Source organism: Anthonomus grandis, chromosome 2 (genome assembly GCF_022605725.1).
Source record: "Anthonomus grandis grandis chromosome 2, icAntGran1.3, whole genome shotgun sequence".
NCBI classification, from domain to species: Eukaryota; Metazoa; Arthropoda; class Insecta; order Coleoptera; family Curculionidae; genus Anthonomus; species Anthonomus grandis.
In genome coordinates, this window is record NC_065547.1 from 6841085 (window position 1) to 6857858 (window position 16774).

Consider the following 16774-nt stretch of genomic DNA (forward strand, 5'->3'; position numbering starts at 1 on the left):
GGACCATCGGTGAAACATTTAATAGGGCCTCCGAGTAGTTGTGTAATATCCAGAAGTTGGCAATTTCCAAAAGCCGAGTACTATAGCCGGACACTTGGGGGACGACCGCCCCTCCCCGGTTCATAAATACAAACTTTGCACGAAATTAATTTGCATTCGTAATGCCTTAAGCAAGCGTGTAGCGGTCAGAGGATTAAGGGAAGTAATAACATCCTAAATTTTCGAATATGAGAAGTTTCTGTAAGCGCTCTCTGGTATTAAGGTTACATTAAAGTGAACCCTCTCTATGGAGGCGAACCGAGGTTGATCCTTGGGAAGGTTTATAGTTTCACCAGTATATGCATGAATTTCTCATATGATACTCCCTAAATAAGAAAAATATCAATATTGAAATTTAGGTTATTTAAGTCCATAGCTCATGGAGGGAAATGCAAATATTACTTGGATCAATACTCTCTCTTTTTTTTTTGATAAATTCAGCAAAACCGGAAGTGCCTATAATAAACTATTCACTATTCATAGTTATGGGTCCATAAATACCAGTTGTTGAATAATAGGAAATATTAAGTGTGATCTTTGATAACAAGCTTAGATACCGAAGTTATGTATTTAGAATAGACAGAAAATCCGACCCATCAGAATAATCCTATTTACATTAGCCTCCGCTCATACTGAAGCTAGCGCGACCTTGCATAACCATCATTACCATAATCAAACTCGGTAAATATGAAAAAATCAGTGATTTACCATATACATCACTCATTTCAATAGAAAAGCTTTATAGGTGAAACACCAGTAGTGAAATAGAATCTTAGATTTATTGTCAATACATGCAGCTATCCTGACTTGCCGTGTACTGACCGAAACGTTAATGTTCAAAATTTGAATGTCAAACATAACCTGTAAGAAAGTAAAAGTGACATGATTACCTTTGAGAAATTTATAATAATTATTTATTGTGTTTGTATTCTTGTGTTTCTGTTCTTATATTTCCTAGTACATTTCCAATCATAAGGTAAGTACCAAATGTTTTTTTCCCTAATAAGGAATAAGGCATAAAAACAAAACAGAAGGACAATTCAGCAATTGATTTCCTAAATTATTCACAGAATGGATGAGAATAAATAGCTATAAAATTTTCGATCACACAAGACATTCCCTGACTGCTGCCTGCTAGACAATACTGAGTGAATTGACATAAAATGGTAATAGGTAGCTTGTCACAGCTACCTTTATCCCAAATTAAGAATTAATCCAATAGTCACAGAAAGCATTTATTAATAATTTCATATTATCACTCTTTTGCATTATACAATGCAATCACCTTATACTTTATTTATGCAGAATAAATTATTAGATAGAAGATTTTCTATTTCTTATTTTATTGGATATAATATTAATATTATAAATTTTAAACTAATTAAATGCATTCCAATATTGACCACTAAATAAATGATAATCCATGTAAAAAAAAATAACCGTAACAATAAAAGCGTGTTCTTTTAGTTTTTTTAAACTATTATTTATTTAATCCAGGCATAACCTTAAAGGACACGACCTCCTTCTTTTCACCGATATTAAAAAATCAAATGTAGACTTTTCCGTTCGAAATACTCCGAAGTAAAAACATCTCCTTGACCCGATACGGTCAAATAAACCCTGTTTATTTTACATAAGATGGAAAATCGGTCATGCGTGTGATCCCGGCGGCGTTCATGGAGGTTCATTTTCCGGAAGACCGAACACCTGTGACCTGCCGGTTCAGAAATTCGCGTCGTTCCGGAGAAAATCCTTTTTGCTTTTGAAGGAATATCCACTTGTAGTAGTACGTTGGCCAATGCCGCCCTTTGAATAAGATTTATGTATGTACGTAGGTACGTGTGGGTGTATGTATGCATTGCCCAGCTGCCGGGAGCCCTTTCTGCTAAGGACATACGGTTTTGTTAGACAAAGAATTTTATCCACGTGTTATAAGGTTTAAACAAATTAAAGTCATGTAATAAAGGCATGTGTTATGATGAATTTGATGTTTTTATATTGTATTAATAAATAAAAAATATTGAACTTTTAATTAACAAACAATTATAAGTGTTTCATTTGCAACAAACAACACGTTTTCTGATTTACGATGTCAGAGACTTAAGCGATTAAGAGCGGCTATAGAAGTAAAGCGACAAATTTAATTTTGACTATATTTTTTATTTTGATTATTTCTGAATAGTCTGATAAAGTTTATAAAAAAATTTAAAAAAAATCAAAATTAATCGAAAAATAGCTCTAGTTTGATATATATTATACTTATACCAGAAAATCAACCCTATTTCTTTATGTGTTACGTGTGTTTAATGTATCTAATCATTTAATAACTATACTCTATTTCAGAAGTGTGTAGAGCAATAAAACCTCATTAGGTATGCAAAAGTGGTACCTGGTGATCCACCAATATTTTATGCCACTACCTTAGTTGGGTATTAGTTTCAATGTAAAATTCTTTCTTTTCGTTGATTGCAGGTAGTGCCACCCGGTTTTGGGTCAATTTATGAGTTTTGCCCATTGTTACCCACTGATAAACATTGAAAACGGTTCGCCAAAGGCGTGCAACTGGGACTTGTTTTTTACCTTATAATTAATGTACTTAAATGCTATTTTATTTTAGAAAGTTACTTTTGTTTAAATGGAATAATATATTTTTTTCACAAATTTATTGAACATAATATGTAGAGTAAAACAGTTGAAAATGTCACTTTTGGATCTGGCACTTTTTGAACAGTGTATAACAATTTTAAATTATAATAGATTGTAGTCTTCTTCGTCATCTGACGAACTGTCATCACCTCTTGACATTATAATTAAAGGATCGACTGTCTGATCGATGAGGTTGTCAAGATCCCACATTTTGTCCTCTTGCTTAATTACATGCTGGACTGCTTTTCGCCAATTCTCTGGTGTCGCTTCCGTAATGGCTTGATCAAACAGTAGCTTAACATCTTTCATTTTAAAAGTCGTGTTTTGTCTTGCTACAAATCCTTTTACTTGCGCCCATATCAGTTCTATAGGATTTAGTTCGCAATGATATGGCGGTAAGCGCAGTACAGTTATATTATATTTTTCGGCTATATCTTCCACGGCGTATTTCATGAAACGAGTTTTGTGTAAGTTTGCTATTGCCAGCAGTTCTTTTTTTATCAAATTTGCTTCAAACGCAATACCTTTTGCAGTCAGCCAATCGATAATTTCTTGCTTTCTCCAACTTGAAGTTGGCGTCTTCTCTATTCGCCGTGAATGATAGCTTGCGTTATCCATAACCACCACCGAATTAGCCGGAAAAAATTTTATCATTTCACCAAAATAGTCCTCGAAAACGTCTGAGTTCATGTCTTCATGGTAATCTCCTGTGCGAGTCGGCTCAAAGGTTAGCAGACCTTTTTTTAAAAATCCCTCTTCGCTTCCAATATGTGTGATTATAAGTCTTTTTCCTTTTCCCGAAGGTACTTTAATACCCGTAGACAGGCCTTCTATGAAAGCTTGGCGAGCACTGGTTATATTTTTGTCTTGCCACATTTTTTGGACTATATAACCTTCGTTAATCCACGTCTCATCAAGATAAAAAACTTTCTTTTGCTCCCTGCGGTACTGCTTGATACTTCTCAAGTATTGTCGTCTCCAACAAACAATTTCATCGCTCTCCAGTAAAAGTGCTTTGCGGTTATGCTTTTCCCAGGCAAAATCCATATTTTTTAAAGTTTTCCATAAAAGTTTTCTACTTATCAACGGAATACTGTCATCTCGGCCAAGCTCCATTAAAATTTTGTCTAGGGTGGGTATTTCCTTTTTAAAATAAAAAGAGTGAACTTTTCTTCGAATTATACATTTAGCATTTTCATCAAGGACTTTTGTAGGTCGTCCTGGCTTTTGCTTGGGAGATTCCACTTGACCTGCTACTTTTCTTTCCCGCAACAATTTGAAAATGGTGGACTTTCCAATTCCACTCATTCGAGAACATTTTTCAACAATTTCTTGCACAGTAAAACTAGGGTAATCGTGTTTTATGCAATCATGTACATTTAAAATAATAACTTTTTCACTCAGCGATAGTGGAGAATTTTTAGTACATCTTTTCGTTGGACTGAATACCTCCATTTTTTAAATATTGGGATAATAATATTGTGATTACACTACAGCGTAGCAGTGACTATTAACGTTTAAAATATGATTTAAAAGTATTTATAGTCTGTATATATTACCTGACCCCATTTTTGCATGTTACAAAGCGTTAAAAGATAGGTACCTATACAAAAGGATTAAAAGTATTTATTTAGTATTTAATCTCTTTCAAAATAAAGGCATTTAATCCGTGAAAATTAAATTCATAAATATTATAAGTACCTGCGCCTATGAACTACCACGAAATGTAGCCAAACAGAACGGAATTCCCCAGTTTATTGCTCTATACACTTCTGAAATAGAGTATAATTGTGTTTTTACTCAAAATGATTCAGTCAGGTGTAAAAACTAGTAGTTGGTTATATAAAAAATATTGATTTGAAACTGTTTAAAAACTTTTCAGAAATTACTCCTTTGTCAATACTTTATATGCAAAACATTAATAATAAATTTAATTATTTTATTAAACAGCTGTGGCACAAGCTAAGTAATCTATTACGTAATAAAAATAACTGTCAATTACCAGTCAATTTAAATAAACCTGATAAAATAAATATAATTAAGACAGCCTGACCATGACTTAGTCAGTTTTTATTCAACAAATGTGCTTAGAAATTTGATTAAACTATTTAACTTCTCACTTGCTGATAAAAGAACTGTATTTAGGTATCTGTAAGAGATTAAGTCAGATGCTATAGGTCCAGATAATTTAAATGTTAAAATGCTTACCTTATGCTGTCATTTTTTATTACCTTACCTCGCTATTATTATTTAACACTTGCTTACTAAACTCGGTTTTTCCTGAAAAATGGAAATATTCTGATATAAGATCTATTTCTATTTTGCCTCGGTTATCTAAGGCATTAGAAAAAATTATGTCTGCAAATTAGGGATCATATGGATAGGTTTGGTATATTTTCGGAATGGCAATCTGGATTTCGTCCTGGACATGGTTGTACTACGACTATAGTTTATATAATCGATAATATCTTAAGGGATATTGACTTAGGTGAGCAACACTCCTGATTTTGCTAGATTATTCAAAGGCCTTTGATAAAATTAACCACAAGTTGCTTTTTCCAAATTATACAATTTAAGCTTTTCAGACTCAGCTATTCAACTTTTTCGAGAATATTTAAACAGCAGAACTCAGTATGTTACAATAAATAAAAGTCATATGCTAATGGCACCCAGCTTAGGTTTAATTTTGATTCAAAAAACTTTTGTATGATGAGTATTACTTAGTATTTATGATTTAAATTGTCTAGCTGAATTTTCTGTAAAACAGTTGAAAGATGCTATATGGTTGGATATGGAAAGAGAGTAAAATTACATTACGCTTGCCTTTTTCATTTAACAATCAGTTATAAGACTCCTCCATACCTGTACAATAAAGTGAAATTTCGAACTGTTCCCTGTCTGAACTTACGTTTTAGAGGGTTAATTTTTTCACTCTCTATACCGTACTTTTTTAAAAGATCATTTATATACAATATCTTTTGCTTATATAATGGAATACCCTATTGATTAAACAAACTAAATTTGGAGTTAATTTTATATTTTTTTTCTTTTGCACCAAAAAAATATGTACTTGCTAAGACGTGTGTGTTCATATATTATTATAAATGACTTTTGAGTTCAAATAATCTGTATACAGTTTCGTTTTTTATAAGCGATCATAATAATCATATCAACTTTACTGCCCTATGATCCGTTTGTGGTGTACTATGTGAATATTGTAAAAATTATTTTAGTATATGCGTACTAGATATCTATTTCATAAGTTCTATAGTTAGTTTTGTTGAAAACACTGTCTACATTTAGAAAAACTGTATAATCCATAATTTGTACCAGCACAAATAAATAATAATAATAATAATAATAATATATAATAATAATAATTATTAATAATATATAATAATAATAATAATAATAATAATTATTATTATTATTATTATTATTATTATTTAGAAGCAATACAAAGTCACATTTTGATTTTTGTTAATATCTTTCATTGAAAAAAAAATTTAAAACTAATTTTAACTATCACGCAAGGTTGGAAAAACATATTGAAACTTTTTTTAAATTAAATGATTAATAAATAAGAAATTCAAAGATATCAAAGTGAGAAAAAGAAAGACAAAGAACAACAAAGAAAAAATAGGAATTAAAAAAAATTAGCTTCCTAAAAAAAATAGTTTTTTATAAAATCGAAATTAATACAAAAATGTTCTTTTTAGTTTTTGTAGTAGAAAAACTAAAAAATCCTATATGAATTAAAAATGTTAATTAAAAATAAAACTGTGAAACTTGTGAAAAACAATTTAGAAGAAAACAAGGAAAAAATTTTAAAATATTAAAAAATTGCGTTTTTCTTAATTAAAAAAAAAAAGTAAGTTGCCTTTTTATTTCTTTTAAATTTACTTAATTGCCTGGGAGAAATTAAAATATTATTCTTCCAGGCAGTTGTTTATAATGAAAAATTTAATTAAAAACTGTAATACCTACTTCAGGTAAGACTGATAATAGAATAAGATAGATATATTCAAAACATCAATAAATATAAACTGATAACTTAGGAGGAACCTATAGCTTTCCAAATGAATACTCTATAAAAGTTTAAATATTTCAAAAATATAAAGACAATATTAAAATATATAGACTTTACCTCTGTATATCAATTTTGTAAAGACAACAAATTTTTTAATCAAAAATCGTACTTACCTTATCCCAGGATATCCCCTAAAAAAATTAAACACTTTTTTCAGATCATCAATATTTAATTTTTGTATATTAATTTGTTATAGTTAAAATGAAATCAAATTTAAAAAACTAAATTCTTATATAATATTGAGAAGCCTAGAAGGTATATCACAGTAATTGGAAACCGAGGTTAATTAGAAGCTTCATATATTATGTCGCACCTAATCAGGGTTTTTGGTTTTATAATATAGAATAATATTGAGATTTTTTATCCCTTTTACGGTCGTAAAAATAAAAATGTTATATACAGGGTGTCTCACGACGAATAGACGCGATCGATATTTCGGAAACTAATTTTTCAAAAATTTTGAAAATTTGGCAACATGGCACAGTCGATGGGGGCTACACAACTAAAATATTTTGACAGTTGTGACGTTTCCGGTTATACCGGAAGTAGGTGTCAACTTCGTTATTTTAAATGGAACACCCTATTTTTACTTTTTTGGCTTTTACGTGAAATTCTAAGTATATTTTGTGTATAATGTCCTATACCTAAGTGTAACCGTTTTTGACATATTTTTAATTTCATGTGAAAAACTATGTTTATAAGCCCTAACATAATTACCGATTACTCCCTTTTAGTAGCCTTTATTTATTGGTTAGTTTTGGTTTTATTTTAGAGGAAGGACCATTTTAAAAGACTATTTTAAAATTTGGCTAAAAAAAAGATACAGGGTGGTCAAAAACTAGCATTAAAAATTAAAATGAAAAAATCATTAAAAGTCAATTTTTTTAAATGGAAACCCCCTATTTTTATAATTTTTTCATAAAGATAATTAAAAATAAGGTTAACTTTGTATAAGGTTATCTAGTCCGAAAATTGATAGTTTCCGAAATATTGGCAGTTTAAATTTGGCCTAATATTAAAAGCCGTATAATAACACGGCTCAAGGATTGTTGATTAGTTGGGCATGACGGTTGTCATAGTAACCGCTAGAAGCGGCAGTAAGATAATGGATTATAACAGAAATGTACACTTTTTAATTAAATTACACTACGAAGAAAACTTAAATAGCAAGTAACTTATAAATTTAATGCATATAATCCATTGTCTTACTGCCGCTTCTAGCGGTTACTATGACAACCGTCATGCCCAACTAATCAACAATCCTTGAGCCGTGTTATTATACGGCTTTTAATATTAGGCCAAATTTAAACTGCCAATATTTCGGAAACTATCAATTTTCGGACTAGATAACCTTATACAAAGTTAACCTTATTTTTAATTATCTTTATGAAAAAATTATAAAAATAGGGGGTTTCCATTTAAAAAAATTGACTTTTAATGATTTTTTCATTTTAATTTTTAATGCTAGTTTTTGACCACCCTGTATCTTTTTTTTAGCCAAATTTTAAAATAGTCTTTTAAAATGGTCCTTCCTCTAAAATAAAACCAAAACTAACCAATAAATAAAGGCTACTAAAAGGGAGTAATCGGTAATTATGTTAGGGCTTATAAACATAGTTTTTCACATGAAATTAAAAATATGTCAAAAACGGTTACACTTAGGTATAGGACATTATACACAAAATATACTTAGAATTTCACGTAAAAGCCAAAAAAGTAAAAATATACAGGGTGTTCCATTTAAAATAACGAAGTTGACACCTACTTCCGGTATAACCGGAAACGTCACAACTGTCAAAATATTTTAGTTGTGTAGCCCCCATCGACTGTGCCATGTTGCCAAATTTTCAAAATTTTTGAAAAATTAGTTTCCGAAATATCGATCGCGTCTATTCGTCGTGAGACACCCTGTATATAGTTGGTTGTGTTACTGGGAAGGCTTTATTTTAATATTAATATCCTTTCTAGATTGTACGTAAAATTTTATGAAATTTGATATATGACATACTCTAGTTTCCAAAATATAAGAAAATCAACATTATGCCTTTTTTAAATTTTCAATTGGTTATATTTTAAAAGTTATTAAAATAAATAAGGCATGTGACTTATCAAATTTTTTAAAATTTCAAATAAAACCTATAGGATATTTACAATAACAAAGATGATCCAAAAAATATATTTTCTTCACCCTTTTTTAATTTTTTTATTTGTTCCATATTTTATCAATTACTGCCACATTGTAGTGCCCGATCTAAAAATATTTACATTTAAAGACCACAGGGGAAAAACGTGTTAAGTCAAAAAATTTGTGAAATCGAACTAATCAGAAAAAATGATAGGTTAAAAGGTATATTATCTAAATACATGGCCATACAGGAGAATAACGTGACCAATCACCAGTTTTAACAGGAATAAATATTGGTGTACTAGGAAAGAACGTGTTAAGTCCACGCGGTACAATGAAAAAACGTGTTAAGTCACTTTTGTCGTTATCTTGCGCGTATATAAATTAGTGGTTTGGCAGTCGTTGTTTATATATTCAGCAAGTAAGGTTAACGATACCCGCGTAAAAAAGTTTTTGTTTGTTATTGCTGTTAGTGAAAAACAATACAATGGACAATAATAATTTGAGTGATTGTGAAGATCATGAGACAAAGCCAGTAAGCACAAAAAAGAGAAAATGTACGGGTCGGGTAAGAGATGCTACCAAGTTAATGAGGCTTCAGTTACATGTAACTGGTGATGCCTGTCAATGCCGACGATACAGATGTTTTGAAAAGAACTGCAGTTGAAAGAATGGACATTGTACGAAAGTTTAATCTAATAAAAAGTTGGAATGATCAAACAGCCTATTTAGCAGGTCTAATTTCTCTTTGTCCAATGGCTCAGCGCCGACCTCGATTACCGGAAGATGAGAGTGTCCTGAAACTACAACGTTTCATTACAAAGTGCGTATAGTTCGTGAGAATGTAGCAGTTGAAGAGCGAGTTTGCAAGAATGCGTTTGTTTCTCTGTATGGTTTAACAAGACGTAGAATAGAAACCATACAAAAGAGTCTCCAGATGAGTGGAACAATTGATAAACGCGGCAGACATTTGAATAGAAAACACAAACTAAGCGTAGAAACTAAAAACAAAATTTTAGAACACATTAAAAGTTTTAAGGCTAGATCAAGCCACTACAGTCTTAATAAAACTAAGAGAATTTATTTATCGGCCGAGTTAAATGTGAAAAAAATGTATGATATGTTTAAAGAAAAATTTCCTCAAGTTAAGGCTAGTTATGAAACTTACCGCTCCATATTTTGCAGCAAGTTTAATATATCCTTTGGATATCTTCGTAGTGATACTTGTAGCTTCTGCGACCAATTAAAAATACAGATTGATGCATGCCAAGAGGTAAAGGGCATTAAGGATTTGATGTTTCAACAAAAACTACATCTAGCGAAAGCCGAGGTATTCTACGCACGTAAAAAGCAGGCCAGGTTAAGGAGTCGAACAAAGGCAGACACAGAAGCAATATGCATGGATTTAGGAAGAAATTTGCCCATGCCGAATTTATCCACCAATGATGTGTACTACAGCCGACAGTTATCATTATTTTCATTTATTATACACAAACTCTCAAATTCTGAAGTATTCTTCTATGCTTATCCTGAGACAGTAGGAAAAAAGGGGGCGAACGAAATCTGCTCATTTTTATTTTATTATATTACCTTGAAGTTACCTGCTGAAGTTAGAAATTTACAGATATTCTGTGATTCGTGCTCCGGACAGAATAAGAATTTTTCAGTGTTCAAATTTTTACATTACTTAGTCCATCATCGTTCCAAGCTTGAGTCCATTGAAGTCACTCCTACATGGAATGTGATAAAGATATGTGGAACTCAATTCTTAAACGGAAATTTTCGGGCGGAAGTACCGGATGTAAACACATAGAAACCGCTCGTTTAAAGCCCGCACCATTTCTTGTTGAAAAAGTTGACAGTGTTCAGTGACATAACACCTTTTTCCCCGGTATTCAGAGTTGTTTGAAACTTCGACACATTGTGGTGAAGTACCAGTTTGATATTATATTACAAAATGTCATTGAGGACATAGAGAAACGTCATAGCTTCAATATGATGGCAAATAAATAACCATTTTGCAAGCTGTGTAATTATCGTAGCGTTTCTAACCTTAAAATTGGTTTCCTATCAAAAAATAGAAAAATGACTTGGCACGTTTTTCCCCTGTGGTCTTCATTTATATAATTTATTTTTACGATTTTAATAAATTACCTATGGTCAGACCACAGGCGAAAACATCTTGTCGAACTTGCATTGTCTTATTTATTTAATGTAACACAGTGTTACAAGAGAAATAAGTGTTACAAGAGTAATAAATTACATGTGTTACAAGAGAAATAAAAGTCATTGTACATTAAATGTATAAAGTATATTCAAATTATAAGATATTGATAAAAAGTAATAAATTAATGTACCTATAAAAATAAGCTGGATATAAGAAATACATAATAAACATAGGATCTAATTTGAATGTCAGTCGCCAAAAAACCGTGATGTTTGAGCTGTAGTGTTGTAAGTATGATTGAAGTTGCTAGCATAAAATCGCAGATGATAGTATTTCCTTTGTGTGTAGTGTCTTCCGGACTAGCTGTTATTGCTCTTGGCGGTCTTCTCACTTGCAACTGTGTGCTATGGTAGTTTTTCTCCTATACTACTTTTCTCTGTAGCATCTGGGTGCTGAGGTTAGATTAAAGGATTTTTAACTTATTTCAGGATTAAGAAGAGTAATTAGGCTTCGGGAAAAGGTTGTCAGTTATCTTGAGTTCCATGGCCGGTTTTCTCTTGGTCTCAGGAGAAATTCTTCTATTAGGGAGTTGTCTACACTTTTGACTTTTTCCTTGAACTTTAAATGTTTTTTAATTATGTATTCTTGAATTGTATCAAGTTTGCAGTCAGAGTGCAGATCAACATTCCTTACGAAGAAGGGTGCATTAGTGAACATCCTCAAACACTTATTCTGAAACACCTAAAGCTTTCTGATATTCGTCTTCGTGGTATTCCAAAAAATGTTTGAAGCGTAAAGCAGTTTAGGTAGAACTTGTTTATAGAACATTAATTAGTCAAAGAGAGCTTACTGCTTCTGCAGAGAAACGAGTAGAGCGCATAAATGGTTTCATTGCATGAGTTAATTTGCTTTATAATGTGCGTTTTAAAGTTATTCTTTTTGTCGAAATATACTCCTAGGTACTTTATCTCATCTTTTCAGGGGATCAGCATGCCCGAAAATGCCAAATTTGTAATTAGATTGGGATTAGATTAGATAAATCCAATTAATTTGTAATTGGATTTATTTTTTTGTAATTAGAATAGCCTCTGTTTTCTTACTATTTATTTTGAGTTTCCAGTTGTTTGCCCACTCTATAATTTTATCTAGAAGACTTTGCATGTACACTGGTATCTGGACAAAATTTTTACAGCTCGCAAAGACTCAAGTGTCGTCCGCGAATAATGCGACTTCCGAATAGTGTGTGCTTTTTGGAATGTCCGCTTGGTATATGTTGAATAAAATTGGTGCGAGCGGGGAGCCTTGAGGAAGTCCCGCTCTCATACTGTTAAAGGAGGTGTTAGTTCCATTTATTTTAACAGTAAATTCCCTGTTTTTCAGGAAATTTTTATAGCCCTTTTTGATGTCGAGCTTAATCATGGCGGTAGATCCCGCATTAAATGAATCCACCAGACTCTGTTGTAACCGTGCAAGCTGCAACTCGGTTGATAATCCTCTTGTAAATCCGCACCGCTCTTCCGGGATTATTTTAAGTTCATCTAGCTCCTCCCATAATCTGCTTAGTACCGTCTTTTCAAATATTTTTCCTAGTGTAGGCAGCAGACTAATTGGTCTATAACTTTCCGGTTTTTTCATGTTTTTACCCTGTTTAGGTATTACTACCACAATTGCTTTTTTCCATTCGACCGGAAAATAGCACAGGCTCATACATTTGTTATAAATGGTTTTTATGTCCAAGAGTGTATTGTCAGGTAGTGTTTTCAGCATTTTGTTGTTTATTTCATCATGGCCTGGTGCTTTCTTATTCATTTGGTCTTTAATTACGTCTCTTATTTCTTGTAGGCTTATATTTTTGGAGTTTGGTAATGCGTTTAGTGGTAGGTTTTCGATTTGTACGTTTGATAGCTCTATTTCTTCACGTAATTCGGGATTATCTGGTATATCGTTTAGGTCAAATTGTTCTGTTAATGATCTGTTAAAAGTTTCCGCCTTATCCTAGTTCGAGTATACCAGAAGACCGTCTAGGTTTTCTATGGACGGGAACTCTGTTTTTGTTCTCCCTCTCAGTATTTTTGAAACCTTCCAGAATTTTGATTTGTCTTCATCGTCATCGTTAAGTTCTCCAAAAAAATTGCCCCATTTTTCATTTCTGAAGTCGAAGACTTCGTTTTTTATTCTTTTTGTAAAATTATTCGCAATTCTTTTTGCCGCTGGGTCTTTTTGCAATCTAGCCTGTTTATTTAGTCTGTTTCTCGTTCTTATTAACCTTTTAATTCTCATTGGGAAGACTATGGAGTGGGTGTTTGGAATCGGGATTTTAGTGGTTACTAAATTAAACGATTTTTTAATTGCATCTGTTAATTGTTTTATTGAGAAATCTATTTCCTCAATAGAACTTGGAGTTGGGATTGGATGACTTATTGCAAGTATATTTTTAAACATTTCCCAGTAGGTGATAAATTTTTCAGGATAGGGATCTTGCATAGAGGTTTGAGCTACAGTGATTAGGATTGGCCAGATTATGATCAGAGGAACTAAGGGAGTCTATATTTTCAACCACAATGTTATAGTGGTATAGTGATAGTGTGTAGGGTCTTTTGGTGCTACTACCTGTATGGTATTTTCACTTATGTATCTTTCCAGTGTGCGCCCGGCTGCTATCTCTGCTACGCATCCCCAGCTTCTATTTTTTGCATTCCAATCGGGTCTGTATTACGTAATGCCGGGTCTATATTACGTTGCGGTACTTCTTGGTGGGTAATGTTTTGATTAGTATTGCCGTGCCCTCGCCCATTACGTTTGGCCTGTAGTTTCTATAAACTTTGTAGTTCTGTATTTTGAGTTTAGTGTGCGGTCTTAAGAAGGTTTCTTGAATCAGCACCATGTCAATGTTGTTATTGTTTAAGAACTCGCAAAGTTCGATGCGTTTTGGGTAAAGCGACTGCGCATTCCAACTAACAATATTCAGGCATTTTGCCGAATCCCCCAGTCTACGAGTTTGCACCTAGGAGCTGCACCATGACGCTGCCATGTATATTTTTGATGTATTATGTAAATATTTTAGTTCAAGTTTTATGGTTTTAACCCTTTATTAGTCCCTTGAAATGTATTGACATTTATCATTACGCTACCTGGTATTGATGGTTCCTTCCGGGATTGACCGCGATAATATTGATGCAACTTATCTCGCGTGTAGGTGAATTTAGATTATTATATAGATTAATTTGTTCTGTTTTCATCTAATTATTTTTTCTGTATTGTATTATTTACGTTATTACATCCAATTTTAGTCATGTCCTTTTATTAGACAAAGAATTTTATTCACATGTTATAAGGTTTAAACAAATTAAGGTTATGTTTATAGATATATATTTGCTAAAGAGTTTAAATAGAAAATGAAATCAGATTAAAAGAAATGGTTCAGAAAAATGATAAGTAATGATATTATTTAAAAAGAGTTTAAGAAGTTATAATTATTATCAGTAATTTGTTTGTTTTTGATAAAGGTTTTATGCCCCACATTTGTTTTTAAAAGTACCAAATTTTCATTGATTTTTTAATTTTTGAGTTGGGTTTGGTTGGAGTCTTTGCAAGGAGGTGCAAGGGTCTTTTTCACTAAAACTTTTTTTCCTACGATATTACACTAAACTATTGAGTTTCAATATCTATGATTCTCAACTCGAAAATTCCCTAGTTATCTTAAAACGCACTCCTATAAATCTATCTATCTAATTAATATATTATATAATAATATTATACCATAATATGAGATCAGTCATGGCTGGCTATTAATAAACGACTGCACACATTAGTCGAATGCCCGAAATTCCAACGGAAGGATCAAAAGCCCGATGCGTTTGATAATGAGGCCGCAGCTCTTTGTCAATAAGATGTGATTACATTCCAGGTTTACATAGCTTCAGTTCTAATTGGTAGAAAATGAATTAATTTACGTACCCTCCTCCTAAATTTATTCATATATGCTGTGGTATAGGTGGGGTGGGTGGAAGGCAAATCATTTATTGGTACATACGTTCTAATTAAACCACTTCAAATATGATCGGCGGTATTGCCAATAGCAAATATTCAACATGCGATTATCGCTTTATTGACTATTTGAGGACGAATATTGAAATTATTGCTAATAGGAATATTATGTTTTTTTTTTCAGGATGAAAGTGGAATATCCAACGGATTCTGGACAGGCGATTCTTCAGATTGAGCAAGTTCAGATAGAAGACGAGGCCATCTATAAATGCGAAATCACTTATATTGAAGTGAAGGAGAGTTGCCACGAGGTGGTGCAAATAGTGAATCTGACAACACTGGGTAAGTTAGAGCATATATATATAGTGAAACAATAAAAAAACAAGGTTGTCTTTAATTTTTTCTAGATTTGCCCTCACGTAATATCAAATCAATAAAACCTTTATTTGCTTCAATTACAATTTTACAGTATTAGCATCGTCACAAAAAAAATAATCTAATTAAATAGGCCAAAAACATTATAGTTTTGAACTAAATTAATAGTGTAGTATTTAACAAAAATAATACCACTGAATGCACTTTAAAAGTCTTTTATTACTGAATCGCAACTCAAAACTCATGACGTGACCACATACAAATCTTCACAAGGGTGTTTGAACAAGAACTTCCACCACATACTTTTTAAACATTCCTTCAAATCTACGGACAACAAACAGAGCCATAAAAATAGAAAATACAAGGCGAGAAGCCCTTAACATCTGTTTTGCATTAGATCGGTATTCGGTATTTTCTACATATCCTTAAAACTATAAAATAGAAGCAGAGGGTGAACTAATAGTACTGCATGGCATCATTGGTATTGGGAACTATGTAGTCCGGTATAAATGACAATACAATAGCCTTGGAATTATTATGTGACATAAGAAAAATATAAACACAATAAATGAACATTAGAAAATAGGTCTAAGCCAAGCAATTTCTTTAAAACTCATTTAATTTTAAACTTTTTCAATTGCATAACCTTAATGCTATCTGGAAAATGATTAAATAATTTAATAGAAATAATTACCAAGCTATTGTGTGTTAAAGTCCTATTATATCCTATGAAATTATTATATCCTAGTGTAACAAAAAACAAGTATTGTATTTAGATAAGTTGTGTTTGGCATATAAAAAACATTCAAAAATAAAAGTGCAGGTGCTATTATTATGTAGGGTTTTTAAAAGTGAATTCTACATGACCCATTGTATGACAGCCTTGCAATTACTCTTATTACCGCTTTTTGTTGTTTAAAAATAGTTTCCCGAAAACCGAATATGCTGTTCTTATTATATTCTTGACTAGATGCTATTGTTCATAATTGCAAGATGTTGATAATTTTCTATTTAAAAAATAATACTTGCAAGCTTTAAAGACAGTTTTTCTATATGTTATTTAAAATTTAAAGCTTCACTAAGGTAGATACCAAGAAATTTAATAGCATTCTAAAAAATGTTATTATCAGATCTTAAAGGAAAATTGAAGGTCAGTACTTAGCAGGTCATCTAGCTATAAGGTCTGATGATGCTTGAGACTGAGACTTGGAGTTTTCATTTTTTTTTCTCTAGTTACGTAGGTCTCTTTGAGATAATGGAAGAGTTCTTTCAAAAGGAAAATTGAATACTGAAGGTCTTTGATGTAATGAATTTGCATGAAACTACTTTTTGGCCACCTGTAATC

General features: G+C 31.8%; 1 protein-coding gene across 4 annotated transcripts in view; it reads left to right on the forward strand.

Moving 5' to 3' along the window:
- Positions 1-16774, forward strand: part of LOC126750284 (titin) — a 1176889-nt gene that overhangs the window by 706455 nt on the left and 453660 nt on the right. For all 4 annotated transcript variants that reach the window (XM_050459851.1, XM_050459854.1, XM_050459853.1 and 1 more), the window contains exon 3: positions 15239-15396. In XM_050459851.1, coding sequence (XP_050315808.1) covers positions 15239-15396 — 158 coding nt within the window. The remainder of the gene's footprint in view (positions 1-15238; positions 15397-16774) is intronic.